This window comes from Chelonia mydas, chromosome 1 (assembly GCF_015237465.2).
Source record: "Chelonia mydas isolate rCheMyd1 chromosome 1, rCheMyd1.pri.v2, whole genome shotgun sequence".
NCBI classification, from domain to species: domain Eukaryota; kingdom Metazoa; phylum Chordata; order Testudines; family Cheloniidae; genus Chelonia; species Chelonia mydas.
The window spans coordinates 258,162,692-258,183,864 of record NC_057849.1 but is presented as its reverse complement, the minus strand read 5'-3'; the positions used below and the strand labels follow the sequence as shown (position 1 = coordinate 258,183,864).

Here is a 21,173-nt window from a genome sequence, read left to right as displayed (position 1 = left end):
GGGTCACGGGCACCAACAATTTTCTTCAACTGGGTCCCCAGAAAAAAAGTTTGAAAACCACTAGCCTAATGGGATGATGTTATCCCTCTTCTCAAAAAATGTATCCCTCAAAGAGAATACATGACCTGATATTTAGTGTTTAAGAAGAAACTAGTTATCCTTAGCCTTTTTTCCCTTTGGCAATTTAGCTTTCAAAAGGGAAAAGATTTTTTTTTTAACAACTGCTATTACTCAGCACTAAATAGCTTTCTGCCTATGCCATTATCAGTATATGCTGACAACTTTGATTATGCTTAAGGCAGAATAGAATCCAACTGGTCTTGCATAATGATTTTGGTTCTGATAAGTTTAATGTGTTAATCAGTACAGTAAGATGCCACTTTTATAGTTCTTGGAAGTCTGATAGCAATATAGCACTATTTCATCCGCCACCATACATTATTCCACTTCCTTATTTAAAATGAGCAAGTTTTGTTGTACATGACATCTCTTTTATGCCATTCCTGCTGTTCCAAAGTAGTAAGGGTTCCAAAACTAACTTGCATTTATTCAGACATCAACAAGGCACAACAGTGTTCATTTGAATTGTAGGACCAGAGTTGGGATGGGGTTTATTTTGCCCTCTGCTACCACCAGCAGAAGACACATTTGCTAAGAGGATCTATTGTCACCAAAAGGAAGAAATAAGTTTCCTCCCGACTGGAGTCTGCAGTGTTGGATGTAGAGAAGGGATCCTTTCCCCACCCCCTCTTCCACCAGCATCAAAACGGAACTCAGACCCAACACCCAGGTGAGTAGACTGAAGTTTTAAGCGGAAGGGAGTCACCCCTTTGTCATCAAAGTCCTCAGCTCCTGGTTAGAACTTGCTGAAATACTCAGTCAGTACATCTAGAAGTTCTTGCTTCTTCCCACCGCCTTTCAGCCCATAAACCCTGCATGCTTCCTTCAGAACAGGCACAGTGAATTTGCCCAGAGTGCCCTTCTGTACATGGCTCCTAAGCTCATCCTTGGAGACTTCCATCTTGGGCTTCTTCTCTGTTTGGCCAGCACCTTCTCCTATTAGAAAAATAAATTTGGACCACGACATTAAAAGAATTTTAAGTATAGGGAAAACACTGCTACACTTAATATGCCAGTCTAGTAACCGATAAGTAAGCAGTGGCTTAATAGCTATGTATGGATACATGGCAAATTTCTAGATTCTGCATTTCATCTCAGAAGCAGCTGTATTTAATTGGTGAGTGATCACAGGAGATCAAATAACCAATGTCAGTTAGGTTTATTGATATGGTGCAGGAAAAAAGATTCTATAAAATACCAGTCTCTGAAGAGCAGTCCCATGGAGCGATATTATATTCACCTTATACAGAAGGTGTGCTCCTCAAGTTACACATTTCAGCTGGTATTATTTATATGATTTTACAAGTTACACATTTCTTTATATGTCACTAAAATCCAACCCATCAGTTTGTTTCAGGTCCCTGTCTTGTTTTTCTGTTCCTCCCTTACCTTTGTTTTGGATACTAGCATTCCAAGTACTGATCTGTGAAGATACTTCCCTAGTTTGTACTAAGACATAGAACAAATTTCCTATCTGATTGTGCCAAATGGTTACTTCAGCAAATTCAAGGAGATACAGGATACTTAGCATAAGTGAACAGGATTAGGGCATCAGCCAGTTTAGGCTACATCACTGTTACAATATTTGTGCTTAATATTACTGGTGCTTAATGCATATTAATATATACATATTTATATGCTGGCTAGAACAGTTTGTGGCTTAATGGGAAAGACTCCATAACCAAATTACACTATGGAGGATTTTCACAGGGACAGCACAGCAGAATGTAAAGTCCCAACATGGAATTTGGCTAGGACACCCTTGTTAACACCCCACTTTTATGAGAAGTCCCATGGAATCTTAATTACAATTGCGGTGTACAGCTAATTCAAGACAAGTTCATAGCGGAACACTGCATCGTTACTTTGAGGGAAGAAATCTCCTACTACTGCCTTACAAAAAAAATTTAGCAGCCCAGGGTATGGGTAAATAAAAAAAAATAATAATAATTTTGCTGGCCTGTCCCCCCCCTGCAAAAAAATCACCTCAAGTCAAATGAGCAAAAACATTTAAAGGTTGCTCTATTTATTGACCCACATTACTTCCTGCTGCAAGCTGGGTTTTCCTTAAGAGATCTCCCATTGAAGAAACGATCCAATTTGACCAAACGCTATTTCAGCTTGAGAGTTCTAATAAGGCCACAATCCAAGGTGGACCATCATCATTTTGGCATGAAGCCAACCGACAGTCTATCAGCGAGAGTGGTTTCATAATAGGTTTCTTTAAATCATGAGATAAACTGAGAAATGCAGACCTCTCAGCAACAGCTGATATGGACAGAATGCTTCATGTCACAATAGTGCAGGCTCCTCACCGCCACTCACCCTGTTTCCGCTTCACAGCCTTCCCCTCAGGATTGTAGTCCGGAGGGTAAACCAGCTGCTTAAACTGCTCCACCAGATCACCCAGTCTGTGGTTCATCGCCTCAACCTTGGGCTCTGGCAGAAGAGAAATTCATACTCACAGAAACATAACCAAGCACAGGGAAACTTGTATGGCTTGAAAATGTCACCAACATATTCCAGTGTACAGCGAGAGAGAATTGTCTTCAGAATAACTATCATTCCAAAAGGCTTTGCAAACATGAGAAATTAAATGCAAAAAAGTATGTTAATGCAATGGTAGTTACAAATTTTGAATGCACAAGAGTCAGGAAGGCTCTCGATGATACCATTAACTTATATTGCCCATGTGTAATGTCTTATTTCTAATTAGACTTGTACGTATACCTAAATTGGAAGGACAGACATGCTTATGCACAGACCAAACAGAAGAAAAAATATAACAGCATGCTAGAGAAATAGGTATGCTGCAGCTTTTAATTCATCTCACTGTTATGTTGGGCTATCCCCATCTGTTTTTTATAGTCACCTGTTGTCTCTCATGTTAGACTACAAGCACTTTGGCACAAAAATCATTTTTGCCATGTGTCCTGAAAAGGGACATTTTATCAAGTACTTATTGGGGAGGAAAGGGTGCGTGTGAGGAAGAGAACAGAACCAGAATTACAACTTTAAAGAGACTGAAGTGTGTTACCACCACACGCTCTGAATTAAGTCCTACCATTGCACAACGTTAACTGGTTTAAAAGCACAAGAAGTCCGTTTGTGTTTTCTAGAAACACACCACCACCTAGAGTGAAAATCAAGAGGCCTCTACCCCCACCCTCTTTGCATCCACTCATCATTCTCACGTGTCAGATCCTCAGCTTGTTCAGGCTCTATCAAGTCCAGTGCCAAGGCCTCCAAGTTCCTAAAATGCTGCTGCAGAACTGGATTCTCAAAGCTGTCATTCCTGCCAACAAAACCCAGAAACATTCAACACACACGTCAGGAGTAAGCTGAGCCCATAAATAGGGCTACTGAGCCCCCAGTTCAGCCCATCCTCCCCTGCACAGTTAAGCATCTCCATCACCAGTGGTGCTTCATGGAAGACTGGTTTTCTCTCAGGTTTACTGCCTGCAGAAGTAGTGACCATGTCACTAGCTTAATAAGCTGCCAGCTTATTAATAAGCATGATGTGTATATGTGGAAAAAAATGAAGATGGCATCAGCCCACACTTCAAAACCAGCTTTGCCCCTTTCCACACAGCCAATATCTGAATACACATGCCCTTTAATGTGAGCACTATGAAGTTGATCCTCCTCAAGATGGAGAGGCATAACTCCCTTTAACAAGTATTCTGTGGTACTTTTCATTTTAAACATCCTAAAATGCTTGACTTACAGATAGATCAGACATAGGTTCTCTCATTGCCACTGAAACATACTGCCTCTGGAATATGGTGTAATGGCCCTGCTCTATGGGACATGTGTTAAAGGAGTCCGAGAATGTACTGGTACAACTGTTGTAAGGCATGCTGTGTGTGGGTGGTGTCAAAATGGCTCTGTCGGTAAGTGTTGCTACACGTGTTATATTAATAAACTAAAAACTATGTCTTAGCCATAGCCCACTGCATGTGAATGTATGCAGTAAACTGTTACAAGGACAAACAATGTAACAAACTAGTTCAGGCAATCAATCTCCCTGCAACAGTCTCCTAGCTTAGTGCAAACAGACCTACACCTATATATATGGAGACCTATACCACAGCTAATTTTCAATTATTAGCTCAATTTTGGCCCCTAGAAGTAGGAACTTTGGGGTAATTTCCAAATGTGAGACACTGCACCCTGGAATGGAGTTAGGACTAATTAATCTTATCTAGACTTACACTGTACCCATCATTATGGTATCTGAACCAGTGCAGCTATACATGTATCGGAGGTTTGACCACACTGGGGCAGACATCACAGTGGATTGCACCAGATCAACCAGACGTGACCTAAAGCTCTGCTCTCAAGGTTTGCCGCCAACTATTATAATCAATACCTGGAAGCTATCTGGCTTAGCGGTTGTATGTGGACAACATATTGTAAAAGCATTGCACGATCAAAGCATTTTAAACAATGGTTTTATACAATGTTTAGAGTAGACATGTCCTTGGATCACCAGACAGCTTAACAGATTCATTCAGAGTTAAGAAAAAGCACCCAAGTTGCATTACAAATTGCACAGTTTCAGCCACCTAGTGCTTTGAAATCTATGATTCTGTGTGCATACCACAGCTGCCGCGGAACACTGTACAACACAGCAGGTGATAGCTTTGCGTTTTCATGCCCCATGTCTCTGGCCTCCATTCACCTGTACTTGAACCGGAGCTTCTGGATTATTTCCTTCATTTTGTCCACCTGTTCTTGATTAGCTGGGACCTTTTCTGTGAAGTCAATTTTCCGTTTGTCATCTGCATAAGGCAGGAAAATGAGGTGGAAACCTAGACCAGAGAGAGACCAGAGAGCAGTTATCTGAAAGCCTGACCTCAGAACAGCATGTCAAGGGCAAGCCCAAAATGCTCAGAAGTTGGGTTGGCAGGAAAATCTATCTATCTATGCTAGCCAGACACTTATTGTATACAATCTGTCAATTATGCACAATTAACTAGCATCTCTTCCCTTTTCAGACATTTCTTAGGCAGTCTCTTTTCTGAAGAGCCAACAATATCTTCAGGTGTATTCAAACAGCACACATCACAGCGAAGCCCCAATCCTGACTGGAGCCTCTGGGCACTACCATAATATAGATCAGTATCAATAATAATTAATGCTGCTGATTTTTGAGAGAAACGATCTAAGTATGCGAGCAGGAACTAGGGATTCTTGAGCTGTAATTCCATCGGACACTGATTCTCAGTGGAGTTGGGCAAGTCACCTGTCTTTTCAGCATCACCCCATCTTTTAATCAGGAGAACACTCATCCATCTCACAGTGGTGTTGTGACAATGGAATTAATGCTTATGAAGAGATTTGGATGGAATCACACACTACATGCAAGGATCATTATTTTTCTAGACAAACCTCTCAATCCAAGGCTCTCCAATTATAAAAGTGAGGAAAAGCAGAAGGAAAATAATTTACCACTGCTCTTTCATAACACCCCACTCAACTGGTACACAGTGATGATCAAATGAAAATCATCACTACACAACCTTCAGAAGAGCCCAGGGACAGACCAAAATTCAAGGAGGCATAAGAGCTCTAGGTAACCAACAGAGAAAGAGGTTTTTCCATTCTGATGTTGGCTACCTGAAGCAGTTAGCAAAGATGTGGGAGGGGAGGGAAACTGTTGCAGCCACATTGGACTTGAATGTTATTTTATGCAGGGCAAGAACTGACACAAATGGAGGCTTTTAAAATGTGTAGCAGGGCACACTACACAGGCACAGGTAAACAAGGCCAATACCAGCCTTGCATCAGAAATCCATAGAAGCAGGCATTCATTTTAAATTGCCTCAATCGAAAAACTATGGCAAACCTGTGCAAAGTAAATATTTCAGGTGAGCAACTGTGGCTAGAGACCAATAAGCACCTTGTTCTGTGTCAGATTCCTGACATGCCTCTTTCTGCAAGTCATTTTCTCCCCAATCTTTATACTAGGCAGCACGCAGTATCTGGCAGGGATAGTGCATGTTCTCTAGCTGGCAGCTTTTTTCATGCTGCAAGATGGAAAAAATGCAGTCTCTTCACATACCTGGAGGGGCTGTCTGCACTTTCTGTTCATCCAACTCCTCTTCCTGTGGAACCAGGGCCACAAAACGGGGGGGAGTGTTCCGGCGGGGGGTGTACCGGCACAATGCCATCACCTCCTTGTCCAGGCACTTGGTCAGTAAGGCATTAAACAGAGTCGTACTCCCTGTGCAACAAAAGCCATATATCTGTCAGACTAAGAACTCCTGCGCCCTCCTGGGACACAGACACTTGACCCAAAGCGTTCTAGAACTTAGCATCTGCCACTTTTTGAATATACCTGCAATACTCCAGATGGAGGCCAGAACAGAAGGCAGAAAAATAACGTTAACAGGGCAAAACTCTGAGATGACAACATGGTCTCAATTGAACAGAAGAGCAAGAGAATGCTGGTGAAATTGCTGGACTCGCCAACATTTGCAACAGGAGATGGGGGAGAGAATGGAAGGAGACATCTGGAAAAGCCCCCCTTCAATTTGGATATATACAGTGACACCCTCTTGGAGGCCTAGCACTGGTGGACCCAAGCCCTCACTGCAGAGGCAGGGTACTAAGAATCTAGGTTGTAAAAACTGCATCCTCTTTCCAGACCAAACATGAGCTTTTATTTTCACCAGACACCTAAACTCAGACTATGTAGTCAAGAGTCATGTAGGTGCTGTTCTGCTGGACCTAAATGGACTGTAAGGCAGTAAAGGAGTTAGCTAAATATCCACCTCAACAGTGCAACATTCTAGGGAGTAATGCCTTATTCCCCATACCAGGAGCATCATCTCAGACGCTGAGGGAGAAGGGCACCCTGTCCTAACAGAGCCCTTTTTAGTTCATGGCCTACTGTCTGTGTGAGAGAAGTATTAACTATTTCATCTTAAGCACTCTTAACTTACAAATTACAGTATTACTTCCCCACCCCAAGTACACACATAACATGGTGACAGAAGAGAAAAAAGGCCCCAGTTCCACCCCTCATAGTTACATCTGCTTATAAAACAATCCAGAACCCCCAAATGCTGCTAACGTATACATCCCTCCTTGGATGCCTTTGTCCTGCTTAGCTGATATAACTGTCACCTTTGAATCTAGATTTCCTACCCATGACCCTAGAGCTCTCTATTCTGGTCCCTGTCTTCTAATATACTTCAGGTTTCAAATACAGACACTGCTGTGAATGACAAAAGCAAATCTTTTGGGGTCACATTTGATCAGCTGCTTGTAGATTGGAAATAGAAGACAGAACAGGTTCAGAAGCATAGTGTGGAAGGAAGAGAACATTAGCTGTGACTTGGAGCAGAGAGTGGCAGTTAAACCCACATTATTGCTCTTAAGATTTTGTACAGTAACTCCTCACTTAATGTTGCCCCAGTTAACGTTGTTTCGTTGCTGATCAATTAGAGAACATGCTTGTTTAAAGTTGTGCAAGGCTCCCTTATAACGTTGTTTGGCAGCTGCCTGCTTTGTCCACTGTTTGCAGAAAGAACAGCCCATTGGAGCTAGCTGGTGGGGACGTGGAACCAGGGTGGACCGGGAGCCCCCCTATCAGCTCCCCTAAGTTCCCTGTGCGGCAGCCGTCCAGCAGGCTATCAATAGCCGGGCAGTTCAGCTGTCCCTCCCCCCAATGCCGTGTGCTGCTCCTGCCCTCTACCTTGGAGCTGCTCCCAGGAGTCTCCTGCTTGCTGTGCGGGAGGGAGGGAGACACGAGATCGGTGCTAATGTCAGGGTGTCCCCCTCCCCCCACTCCTGTATCTCATCTCCACTGGCAGCAGCTGCTGTCTCAACTTGCTGATCTACTTAAAAAGGCAATGTACTTAGAGTGGGGTCAGCATACTTAAAGGGGCAATGCGCGCATCTCTCTCTCTCTCTCGCACACAGTGTCTCTCTCTCTCTTCCTCTCTCTCACACACACACACACACACACACACACACAGTGTGTGTGTGTGTCTCTCTCTGCCATGCTGTGTCTCCTCCCTCCATTCGTGCTGTCTTGTAGAGTATGAGGCTACATTACCAACGTGTTAACCTTTGAGCGCTCAGCCGATTGCTAGTTCATCATTTAGCATCAAGGCGTGCCCTGGGAACTATCCCACCCTCTTCCACTCTCTGACTCCACCACCTCAACCAAGCTTCACCATCATCATTGCTGTGTACAGGATTAAACTGTTTGTTTAAAACGTATAGTGTGTGTGTGTGTGTGTGTATAAGCTTTTGTCTGGCAAAAAAAAAAAATTTCCCTGGAACTTAACCCCCCCTATTTACATTAATTCTTATGGGGAAATTGGATTCGCTTAAAGTAGCATTTTTCAGGAACATAACGACAACATTAAGCGAGGAGTTACTGTACTGGGCAAGGGAGCAAACTAAACTCTGTATGTCCCGTGTCCCTCTTAAATGATAGCTCTGTTCCACTCTTCTGTCAATTAGTTTGCTGTTGCACTGCCAGGTGGTCACTCTCTCCCAGTTTTGTTTACCATTAATGAAAGACTCTTCAGGATAGATGAACTGGGAGGGCTTGATGTAATGGTGCTGTTTCAGCATCACCAATGGTTTAAAGCCAATCAGGACCAAACCTGGGGAATCAAATCTCTTCACTTCTTCTGCCTCCTCTTTCTCCAACACAATCTGACGGTTCCCATAGGTCTAACAAATAGAAAAAAAAAAGAATACATTCAACATTGACAAAGCCAGCAGTTTAAAAGGACTGATAGCCAGTCTATGTGAAGAACAGACCTGCTACTGCCCATAATGGAGCATCTCTCATGCGCCTTTCGATTTCTCTAATCCCAGGTTTTTATCAGCCATTCAGACAATAGTTTAATTTTTATCTATTCATCACCAGTCTCTCTCAGACACCCCTTGGATCCCTTTGCACTAGTTTCCATGGTACTCCATGGCATTCAGTGTAAGACCTGGCAGGATGGTTTATGGAGGAAGTTTGGGCGTGAATGACTAAGAAAATCTGCTTCAGCAAATTCCCAGTAATGGGAGTGTGCTCACAACCCTCTCTTCTAAGCAGACATTTGCAATCAACCTGGTGGTTGAAAGTACTGCTCTGTTTCACAGAGCTGATCAGAACAGTGTTTAATCTCCGTACTTTCATCCAGTCTACAAAAGGTCAGACAGGAGAGAGATGTTTAGATTTCAGCCTTGTGCTTCTTCCAGACACCTTCTGCTTTGAGCAATCAGTGTCTAATGACAATAAAACCCAGCATCTTCAGCTAAAAGGATGGACACAAAATAATTGTATAGGCCTATAACTCCTTCCATCCCAGAGCCTCGAAGTATTTTGCAAACTGTGTATATAGGAATCACTTATCCTGCCCTGAAATACAGCTACACCTGAGCATGGCAATCATTCTGTACCAGCAATACTACATGGCAACAGGGGGAGTGAAGAACAAAGAGGGAATTTTAGGGATGCAGAGTGCAATTACCCAGGTTGGAAGTTAACTTAGATATTGGGATTCATACCCCTGACCTTATGGTAATTAATGATTCCATGATATTCTTCATAAGTGGTCAAAATCTCTGTGATTAGATCATCAAGAAACAGCACCAGCAACAGAACAAGGGCTGCTAGTGTCATGTTTTCAGGATGATACAGTTCTGACTCCAGAAGAAGGGCACACCCTATAAAGCCCCAGCCTCACTTCCACTAGTAGCTGTTTTCTCCCTTGAAAGCCTCACCCAAGCAATGACCCACTCAAATTCTGCTTAACCTATGAATGTGACAAAGACCAAAGATCCCTAAGAGGACAGAGATGGAAACAGTATGAACAAGTGGTACTGTGCCTTTCTGTAGATCATCTTAAAAGTCCAACACAAAAATAAGCAGCAGGTTTATTTAGATGTTTAATGTCCATGCAGGTCCCGCAGCAACAGGAAGAACAAAGTGTGTAGGGAGTGTGTTACCTGAGCCTTCTTGGTATCACTAGGTAGAAGCAAGCTGCCTGTCTCTCGGTTAAATGTCCGTGTCTTTATTTTCACAGGCTCATTGGTTTCCCGATAAAGTTTCACTGGAGATGGTTTGAAAGCTTTTTGGACCAGGTTGTAAACACCTACAGTGAGGGACAAGTCTTTACCCAGATGGAGGTTTAACCTGTGTGGAAATAACAGACAGACTTCAAATTTCTAAAGGGACACTTTTCATAAAGTGGGTCTCTCACATGACAGTCTATTCCCTCAGGCTCGCCTTTATTCACTTCCCACCACCACCTGCATCTCTGAAATGAAAATATTACTTACCTTGCAATTCTGCTTCTCTGAAGATATTGTGCAGGATTCTCAGTCCTGGTCATAGCTCTTTAATACAAACCACTTAGCTGAACTCACAGCTTCTCTGTGCTTTTTATCCTTGAGGGCAGCTACAGTGAGGTAGAGCACAAGGCACACCCACTACTGACAACTCTGCACCGCGCCCAGGCTGAATGTAAATGCTGCCCTTTAAACTCTTAGCCAGCTCCTTTGAGTGAGCAGGAGGCAAAGCTCCCAGAAAAAGCCAATGCAATAGCAAAAACATGCCTCTGGGGGAAAAAGAAACAACGCTTGAGAGAGAAGGAAACCTACCAACTTATGAGTAGAAAAGCAAGAGAGTGAGGCAAGGCATTTCCCTTCCTCTAAAGATAACGTCAGTACAGGATTCTCACTCCACAAGAGTTAAAGTGCAACTGGCAACCTGAAAATCTGGGATGACATCCTGAGAAGGGACTCTCTCCTGTCCCTGAACTCAAGCAATAATGCTCTATAAATGCATGGAAAGATGACCATTTGTTTGCTTTGCAGACATCTGTGACTGAACCTTGAGGCTGGTTATGGCTGGAACCTTCCCTCAAACTGAGTGAGAGCCTTGACAGAGACTTCTAGTTTCAACCCAGCCAAGTCATGAAATGCAGACATCCATTTAGACATGGTCTTTTCAAGTACAACACTGCTGATCAAACTGGTGTTAAACAAAAAACAAAACCAAAAAACACACACACACACACCACAAGAAGTTGGGTAAAATTTCTAAGGGTTTCAATCTGCTCCATACAGAACCTCCAGGGATGTTTTGACATCTAGCATAGGGTGAAAGGCCTCACCAGACAGGCACACAGCCTGGGGAAACATGTTGGCAGAAGGATAGGTAGAAGTCTACCACCACCTTGAAGAGGAAGCTCAGATGAATCTGCAGCATTAACTTATCCTTATAAAACATGGCATAAGAGGAATCAATCACTAGGCCCTTGAACTCACTCTGAGCTGAAATCATTGCCACCATGAAAATGAACTTCCTGTAAGAAACAAACTCACACAAACTGGATGGTTCAGAAGGAATTTTCAGCAGCTTTGTCAAGAGCACATTAATATCCCATAACACTTTTTAAATGTGAATTTTCAGAAGTGTCACTCCTCATAAGAACCAGAAAACAAGGGCCTGCAAAGACACTGGCCCACATATGACTAATGCAGGTGCGACAAGCTGAAACAGCTACCAAACATGCTGGAATGCAGTAAGCTAAACTCAGACAAGTGAAGGCAGTCAAGAAGTTTTTGTGCAAAGGCCGACTTAAGCCTGACTTTACCACAAACACAAACATTTTCTGGTTTGAGTTGTAGATTTTTTTCCAGTAGATGATTTCTGAGATGCCTGGAGGACATGAACCCCATACTCAGACTACCATGTCAAGAAAAGGGCTCCGGGGTCAGGATGGAGCAAGGATCATTTCAGGCCAACCTCTCAGAATAGGAGGAGGTATGTGATAGCCAGAAGGGGCCTAGTTCACATTCTATTTTCCACTACTGCAATCCTCAAGGGTCTAAGAGCTAGAAGAGTTCCATTAGTCTCATGCTAGAGAGTTAAGGCCCAGGAGTGAAAATACTGCTCAAATCGTGTCTTTATAGAACAATCCTTCCACATGAAGAAGGCTGGACATAGAATCAGCAGCCTCTGGAAGGGGTTATTTCAAAATGGTGACGTGTTCAAAATGGTTATTGAAAATGTTGACATGTGGTACGCACCTGGCCAAAGCCCGCTTCTTTGTCTCCTTTGCTCGCACTTTCTTCATGAGATCTTCCAGCTTGCCTGAGGCATCAGTATGGACCCCTAGGTCTTCGTCCTCTGCTGTGTTAACGATGTCCCTGTAGAACAAGGAGATATCGAACCCCCCAGGCTTCTTCAGGTGCATCAAGTCAAGGAAGATACCTGGGGGCAAGGTACAAATGTGGGGAGGATCATATAAATTGATTTCTACTTATTTTGGCATGTTCATACAATACTCAGATATTCCTTTATATGGAAAAGGAAGTCGAAATGGACAGTCGTCCAAGAACAAAGAGGTGTCCTTTTGTTTAGTATTTTTCTTTTTTGTAAGTGTTGGTTCTTGAAAGAAAGTAATTAATGAGAATTGGCCTGGTAGTTCTTTGCACCTAGTCAAGCAATGCAGCAGAGGGACCATGCTCAGCCCCTACCTGGGAGGAAATGACCCACTGTGGCCAATGCTCAAAGCAGCACTGACAGGCTCCAGAAGAATTAGCATCCACCCCACTCTTGTCCATAGGGAGAGAAGAGGAAGAGAAGATGGAAGATTATAGAGAATCCCCCACAAAAACTCTTTTGCCAGGTATAAGGGACAATGTCTTAACAATGCTTGACTACCCTTAGGCTCTAGCACACCAACTGAATTCTGAAGGAATTGGCTCTAAGCCACTTGCTGTGACTACTACAACATCCTCCTTCCTGGCCTCCAAACATAATGCTTTCCTTCAATTCATATAAAATACAGCTGTGACCGAAGGCAAGTTCTGCAATATCCTTGAAAAACCTTAGTGAATTAAGTTAAAGTATCTCTGGAGTCCATCGTATTAAATACAAAGGTGATGTGTTATTATTGGCTTAGATTGTATGTAATCTTTCTGGAGGGGGAGAGGAAGAGAAGAGATATGATGTGAACCCTGGAAAGTGCTGTGAATGTCAAAAGACTATATTCAACAACGTGCCAGACAAGAATGGACTTGGTAGACTAAATGTCAAGTGATTTGCCAGGGGAAATCTCTAGAGGGGAGGTGAATGCAAATTCCCATTTCCAGTTACGCAAAAACTCAGCTTTTTCAAGCTATGGCTTGAGGAGGGGACCACTGTCTACTGATTACCTCTTCCCAGAATCTCAAGATCAAAGGCCCAAGCTTTATAAAGGAAAGACTGCACTATTCATGGGTGTGTTAGCTCTGAGCTAAGTCTGCTATGAACCTGTAACCACAGAAAAACCCCTTTGCAGAGTTTGAAAGACTGATTCTTATCAGAGTTCTAGCTGGAGTTGGGGGGCGATCTCTTGTAAACTTATTAGAATGCATGTAAATTATTTTATTATTTTTCATATAAATTTTCTCTGTAATGCTTTCACCTTAAGAATAAATATGTTTACTTAGAAAAAGCTGTGTACTAACTTGTGACTGCTGGCAACTACAGCTGTTCATAGCCTCTGGTGAGAAAGCAAAGCACAGACACTGGCCTGTTTAGGCACTCTAGCTTGCTGGGGATATTTCAGTATAAGCAGGGAACTGTGCAGGCTGAAAAAACCCCAGTCAGAAGGGAGAGAGATGTGGGTCTTCACCAAAGAGAAGTGATGGCTGAGGACCCGGGAGCCTAGAATGTGTGCTGTTGTTGAACCACGGACAGGGAAACAGATGTAGTTGCCCTGCAGTGTGACAACAGACACTAAAGTAATCCTCTTTGCCTGTCAATCTGATCATGTCACTCCATTCCTGGAAGAGGGGGGAAACAAGGAAGTATGAGGGGGGTTTAATTTCTATGGCCCATTCAATCCCTGACTACAAGCCAAGACAAACAAAAGGTGCTTAATTAGTGCCTATTAACCACAAAAAACTGGATTGAGCACCTCTAATTTAGAAAGGGTTTTTATGTTTTGATTCAAATATTTTGAAGAATCGTCTCCAGAAATGTAGTAGCCCAAAATCCTGTTTACTCCTAGCAATTCCCCAAGCCCGATCACATCATTCACTTTCCTCCAAGATTGTACAAAGCAGTTACTTGGTGTCTGCTGCGGGGAAGCATCATTTTTACTCTTCATTAAGGCTCAATTTCTAAATTAAAAGTGAAAATGCTCACCTGTGTCTCGAAGGTCAGCAGCTTTGGTCCTGGCCAGCTTAGCTTTAGTGCTGTCATACCCATGAGGGTTGTCTTCATTGGTGAACAGCATGATTCTCTTGTGGCTCATCTTGAGCCGGACATCACTGAAAAGATTACAGCAGGCCCAAAGTGCCTCACCCAGTGAGTAGTCAGCATTATGGCCAAACGACTCACGAAAGAGTGCTTTTCCCTGATCTCCCTTGTACTTATCCAACTCTAGCACTCGTTTGGCACCTAAATGGAAGGACAGCAAGGGCATTACTGGTTCTAGTTCGCACATAAAAGCCAAAACCTGCTGACCATTTTTCCAGCTAGAGAAAACACATAGCTCCCTACAGCTGATGTTTGACTAACATTTCACAGCATGGCCCTTCCAGCAGTTGGGTAGGAAAAGTGTTCAGGGTCTTAGGGTATGTCTACACAGCAACTGAAAGGCATGCTTCTCAACATCGAGTAGACATATACACGTTAGCACTACTCAAGTTACTGCCTAAAAATAGCAGTGTGGCCACAGCAACACAGGCGGTGGCTTGGGATAGCCACCCACGTACGTATGCAGAGGATCGGGCAGGATTGTAAATGGGCAGCTAGCCATGTAGCTAGCCCAAGCTGCTACAGACATACTGCTATTTTTGGGCATTAACTCAAGCACAGCTGGCACATATATGTCTATATGTGCTGGGAATTACACTTCCGACCTACTGTGTACACACATCCTTAGGTGTATGGACCATCGATAACTATCCTCTTTTTTCAAACTATTGACTTGCTCAAGTTGACCAATGGCTCCCCTTCTGCTTCTCTCTCTCTCTCTCTCTCTTCAAAACCTTGCAAGTGATAGTGGAAGAACCTTTTACTCTGCAACCACTGCTATCTGATCAGCTTTTTCGTATCTTGCTCCCTCACTGGATTCTCCATCTCTTAAGATCTCACCTGAAAAGGGATCCTATTTGTTATTTAATTTCCTACCCCATCTGTTGTTATTTAACTAACTGCATATAGTTTAGAATTAGTGTTCTGAGAGAAGATGCTATACAAGAAGAATTAGATTACATAAACCCTTCCCCCTCCAGGGTACATCCTCAAGCAGGAAGGAGTCTTTCCCCAACTCTTTTCCCCATTAATGGCCCACACCTTTCATCTGCACCTTTGGGCCAAGAGAACAATAGCCCCCTCTGTCTCTGGAAGTGTGATATATTAGAGGTTGATAGGCAGAACTTCCACCATGATGCACTTTGCTTATAGGAGGTGCTGCAAAGTAGTAGTTTGGGAATCAGACTTCATTCACACTCCTACCCTGCCAGTACAGTAGCTAAAACAGAGCTGCCCTTCTTTCTCCACACAACATCCCATTCTCCTAAAAGTACTTCAGCACGAGGGCTAAGAAGTCTCAGTGAGAAAGAACAGTTCACGTCCTCTGGAGAAACATCTGCTTGTTCTCCCACTCCTATTTACTGAATATTCCCACTAGAGACAAAGCAATAGCTTTTAGATAAAATGCTGCTTTGCCATGACAGATATGGGCGCTTAGTTCCATTAAATCACTCTGGCTGGAAGCACTCACCTTCTATTTCCTGCCCCTCCCTCAAACAAGAAAATTACAATATTATCTTATCTCTCTCTCTCTGCAGAGCCTCCCACATCTCACTCTGCTTCCTACACTTTGTCACATTAACCTTATTCCTGCTGTTGGTTCTCAACCAGAGTTACTGTGCTGCTAACATTATTATTATGGAAGTCTGAGACAGAATACCGCTAGCAGGTCATCCTGCCCATCTCCTGTTGCAATCAAAAGGTATGGCAGCACATATATGGTACATTCAACAGTAGAGCAGGTGCCTGACAAGCTTTCAAGGGTCGGGATGGGATTCTCTTGAAAGCCCGTCAGGCACCTGCTGTACTGCTAAATGTATCATGTATGCTCTAGAAGTCCTCTTTAATCAAAGAGGGCAGTGGCCATAAAATGGGGCCTTGTGTTAAAGTACAGAAAAATATGGAACCCCACACAAAGGAAATAAAACACGGATAGTTTGTATTCTTTATCTGATTCAATAAGGAAACTCTAAGCAGGGAAATTGCTACACCTATCAAAAATCCCAGCACAGAAAAAGAAATTAAAATGCTACAGTAACAGGCCTCTCTCCCCAAAGGGGACAAATGGTGATAAAAACATTTTACAAACTTCCCCATTTCCTCTTAAGTCTTATATTCCTATTATCTCTTACCTGGATTGTCCAGCTCCTGAAGAACATACACATGTTTGAAATCCACAGAGTTCTTGTGTTTCTCAGTGCCATAAAACACAACACTCAAGAGGTCCCTGTTACTACTAATGATCTTGCTGGTATACACATTCCGGATGCACTGGAAACAGAAAACAGCAGAATCAGGGAAAACGGAGGGAGAAAGTTAGCTGAAAAAATGGTGCTAGAGTTCTATCCTTGGCAATCAGCCCTTCATAATGCCAATGCCAAGGGCTACCACAATGCTTTGAGCCACATTTCATAACAAGTTAGGTACAAGATGTTTATGATTACATTTGAACATTAAGTACTTTTCATTATAACACATTTTCTACAGAAGAGGACAAGAGAAAGACTTCCCAGAGATACTACTCTAATACAAATTTATTCCTCATTTTGTAATCACCATCATCACCAAAATTTCTGGATTTGACTACAGATTAGGGATGTAAATATAGTTTAAAAAGTTAACTGTTTAAACTAACTATTTTTTAATCATTTAAATGATTAACCAATTAAATGGCTGCCCTGGCCAGGGCTAAGACTAATGCTCACCGGTTAACATTTTACATCCCTACTACAGATCAGACCTCTCCAGCCCACCACCACTGCTGTTGCTGCAGAATGATTTCTGATTTTCATACCAGAGATATGGTGCTCTGATAGCATGGTGATGAGAAATACATAAACAGATAAGGCAGTCAACTAGCTACATTAGCTATATTACAGCGGATAAGAAATCTGTATATAGGCAACCCATAAAGCACATTGAGATCTTTCAGTCTACAAGACAGGTTATTATTAATCTCTAACACATGATCTTACCTGAATTGTCATATCAAAAGGAGTCCACTCATCATCATCATAATATTCAAACATGGCCTTGGAAGCATCAACTAAAAAAATTAGGCTGTCTCGACCTGAATATTTATATTCCCCTGAAGAAGAAAAAAAAAAGAAGTATAGTCTTATAATTGGCTGTATCCTTTTTCCCCCTTAAAGTACCCACCCATGTTATTTGTGCTCTGTAATATAAGCTGTCAAATGTAAAGGGAAGGGTAAACCCCTTTAAAATCCCTCCTGGCCAGAGGAAAAACCCTTTCACCTGTAAAGGGTTAAGAAGCTAGGATAACCTCGCTGGCACCTGACCAAAATGACCAATGAGGAGAGAAGATACTTTCAAAGGCTGGGAGGAGGGAGAAAAACAAGGGGTCTGTGTCTGTCTGTGTGATGCTTTTGCCGGGGACAGAACAGGAATGGAGTCTTAGAACTTAGTAAGTAATCTAGCTAGATACGTGTTAGATTATGATTTCTTTAAATGGCTGAGAAATTGGGTTGTGCTGAATAGAATGAATATTCCTGTCTGTGTGTCTTTTTGTAACTTAAGGTTTTGCCTAGAGGGATTCTCTATGTTTTGAATCTAATTACCCTGTAAGGTATTTACCATCCTGATTTTACAGAGGTGATTCTTTTTACTGTTTCTTTTATTAAAATGTTTCTTTTCAAGAACTGAATGGTTTTTTTCATTGTTCTAAGATCCAAGGGTTTGGGTCTGTGGTCACCTATGCAAATTGGTGAGGATTTTTACCAACCTTCCCCAGAAAGTGGGCTGCAAGGGTTGGGAGGATTTTGGGGGGAAGACGTTTCCAAACAACGTTTTCCCAATAAACCCAGATAAATGTTTGGTGGTGGCAGTGGAAGTCCAAGGGTAAAATAGTTTGTACCTTGGGGAAGTTTTAACCTAAGCTGGTAAAAGTAAGCTTAGGAGGTTTTCATGCAGGTCCCCACTTCTCTACCCTAGAGTTCAGAGTAGGGAAGGAACCTTGACATAAGCACATGTGAAGAGTGGTTTGAGTAGCCAAAATTCATCCACAGAAGATTATTCACAATACAGGGGCTTGAAAGAGCAAAAATAAAAGAATCTATGGAGATCCTCAGAAATATGTCTGGAGCAGAGGACCCCATGCTAAGGGGAAGAAAGCAGGCACTCAGGATCACATTCACAGAACACTCTTTGGTTAAAGGTCAAATTCTTACCACCAGTTTCAGCTTCTTCAGGATATTCTTCCTCTTCCTCATCCTCCTCCTTTTTGTAGTAAGACATCCACTCTGACATGGCTGCCACTGTTTGCTAAAAAGAGCAGACAAGGCAGGTGTTTGTACTGACCTTCAGTCTGAAGACCATCCAAATAACTGGTCACATGGTTTGGGCACTCATTTTCAGTTGCTAAGGTCTGGTCCAGACTTAAAAATTAGATTGACCTAGCTATACTGCTGGGAAAAATGTAATACCCTAAGCACGCTAGTCAGGGCATTACCCCTGAAGTAGATACAGTTAAGGCTTGATCTACACTACAGAGTTAGGCAGCTTACGTCAACCTAACTAAGGGTATGTCTACACTTACAGGGTTTTTGCGCTTTAAGTTTCACCTGTGCTAGGGAACTGGTGAAAGTAAAGAGCTGGTTTGTTTACTCACTCAATTCCTCAGGCGTCAGAGAGTGTTTACACTACCAGCACTTCCATTGTCGATGAGAGCAGCGCTGTAGAGCAGCTATCCCACAGTGCAGCTCTCTCTACAGGTCTTGTGGGAAGGGGGAGGAGGGGGGTGAGTGGAAGGCATTCTGGGTCCCTGCTCAGTGCCCCCTGCTGCACTGCTTCATGTCCCAACAGCCCCATTACTTCCTTGTTTCTTTCATGGCTTTTTTTAAAAACCCCTGCTGTCTGGCTGCTTTCCCCACCATATCTACAAGCAAAGGGAAAGGGAGTTTCAAACTCCCTGGGGCTTACAGGGGGAGGGGTGGACATTTGTTTACTTGGAGTCAGAGCAGCAGAGATGCTGGCCAGAGCGCTCACTTTTGGAACGGTGGAATATCCTCCGGAGGCCAAAAGGTGTTTACGCTGGTAGAATGTGTCTTCACTTTCACAACAGCGCAAAAAGAACAGCGGTAAGAGCTATACACCTCTCGTGAAGGTGGTTTTCTTTCTGCAGTGAAACTTCTGAGTCTCACTGCAAAAAGTCATTAACATGAGTAGGTTTCAGAGTGGTAGCCATGTTAGTCTGTATCAGCAGAAAGAACGAGGACGACTTGTGGCACCTTAGAGACGTATGGCAACCCCCATTTTTTCATGTTCTCTGTGTATATCTATCTGTATCTATCTTCCTACTGTATTTTCCACTACATGCATCCGATGAAGTGGGCTTTAGCCCATGAAAGTTTATGCTCAAATAAATTTGTTAGTCTCTAAGGTGCCACAAGTACTCCTGTTCTTTCTATTAACGAGTGTAGACGCTCCTGCAGTGTTAGCACAAAGAAGGGGCTTTTGGCGCTTTAAATGGTAAGCGCAGACATAGCCTAAGTGTCTACACTACAACGTTGCTCCCCTCAATGTAAATCACCCATTTACACTGAGTCACCGACCTCATAACTCCACCTCCGTGAGAGGCACAGCGCTGTCGATACAGTTAGGGTGACGCAGTGTCCGTGTAGACATGCCTGTCAGGCCTGCGTGGGGCTCACAGCGCCCCACCCGGTGAAGTCAGTACAGGGGCACCGCCGACACAGCCCGGCGTAGCCCCCACAGGCATGACTGCAGCGGCTCTACCTTGACCTAACTTCGCTCGACTTAACGGAGTCGCGTGGGAAGCGCCTACGCTACAGCCGCGCGGCCACCGCCCGACCCAGCAGAGACGCCCCCCGAGCGTTACTTTGCCACGGCAGCGACCGGCCGGAGTCACCAGCGGGGCTCCCTGCGGGGGGGGGGGGGGGGAGGGGAAGCTCCCAGAGCCGCTCGGAGCGGTTGGAGAATCGCGGGCCGCGGGGGGGGGCGGGGAGCCGAGCCCCACGCCCCCTCCGCCAGCAGGGGAAGGCGCGCGAAGTAGCGCGGGCGGGATAACGGCCTGGAACTGCTGCCCCCCCCGCCACCGCCGCCGCCCGGCCTCGTGCCAGGGGAAGCGAACGGGACACGGCCCCTCCCGCTGGTTTCCAGCCCGCCGCCAGCGTCTCGCGCCCTCACCTGGGGCGCCCCAGCAGAGCGAGCCGCGAGCTGCCCATCAGCCGCGACCCGCCCTCCGATCTCGGGCTGCAGGGCCCGGGCACGGCCTGTCCCTGCAGCGGCAGCCCGGACAGGACACGCGCCCCGCGGATGGGGGGCGAGAGGCGACGGGAACATCCGCTCCCGCTGCCAGCCATAGCTCAGCGCCGCGCTGGCAATGGGAGGCCGGGACCCTGGGAGGGGGGACTGGCAGCCCCCCTGAGTGGGGGGCTCGGTAGAGAAGGAGGCGGGGCCCCACCAGCCCCTAGGGCGGCTCGGCTCCGCGCGAATAAATGACTCCCGCCATTACCTGAGCCCGTAGCAGCTCACCGAAACCGGAAACCCGCCCCCGGAAACAATCCCACCCAATCCTGCGAAAGTGGGTGTGGCCCGAGGGAAACCACGCCCCCGCGCGATTGCCAGCGAGGAGGCCACGCCCCTTACATTCGACCTCCTCTCCCGAGCCGGCACCTCAGCTCCAGGTTACAGCCCCGCCCACTCACCGCCCAGAAAGAGCTCAATTCACAGGGCATCACCGCGTTCCAGCCAATAAGTGGGGCCCATCCGTAACCCCGCCCACAAGATGGAGTCC

At 44.4% G+C, this 21,173-nt stretch overlaps 1 protein-coding gene across 3 annotated transcripts; it reads right to left on the bottom strand.

Moving 5' to 3' along the window:
* Positions 1 to 331: 331 nt before the first annotated feature.
* Positions 332 to 21,050, bottom strand: XRCC6 (X-ray repair cross complementing 6). Of its 3 annotated transcripts, none has more exons than XM_037882628.2 (13): positions 20,892 to 21,050; positions 18,586 to 18,679; positions 17,374 to 17,486; positions 16,531 to 16,669; positions 14,285 to 14,539; positions 12,178 to 12,361; positions 10,090 to 10,276; positions 8,649 to 8,817; positions 6,188 to 6,349; positions 4,805 to 4,934; positions 3,315 to 3,415; positions 2,446 to 2,559; positions 332 to 1,056 (listed from the first exon to the last, which is right to left on the bottom strand). In XM_037882628.2, exons 2-13 carry the CDS (start codon positions 18,662 to 18,664, stop codon positions 857 to 859), a joined length of 1,833 nt encoding a protein of 610 aa, XP_037738556.1. In that variant the 5' UTR covers positions 18,665 to 18,679; positions 20,892 to 21,050; the 3' UTR covers positions 332 to 856. The 3 variants fall into 3 exon arrangements, with proteins under 3 accessions (XP_037738556.1, XP_037738545.1, XP_043400126.1); XM_037882617.2 differs by having other exon boundaries at positions 20,564 to 20,911; XM_043544191.1 differs by lacking the exon at positions 20,892 to 21,050 and adding an exon at positions 19,353 to 19,563.
* Positions 21,051 to 21,173: the final 123 nt, after the last annotated feature.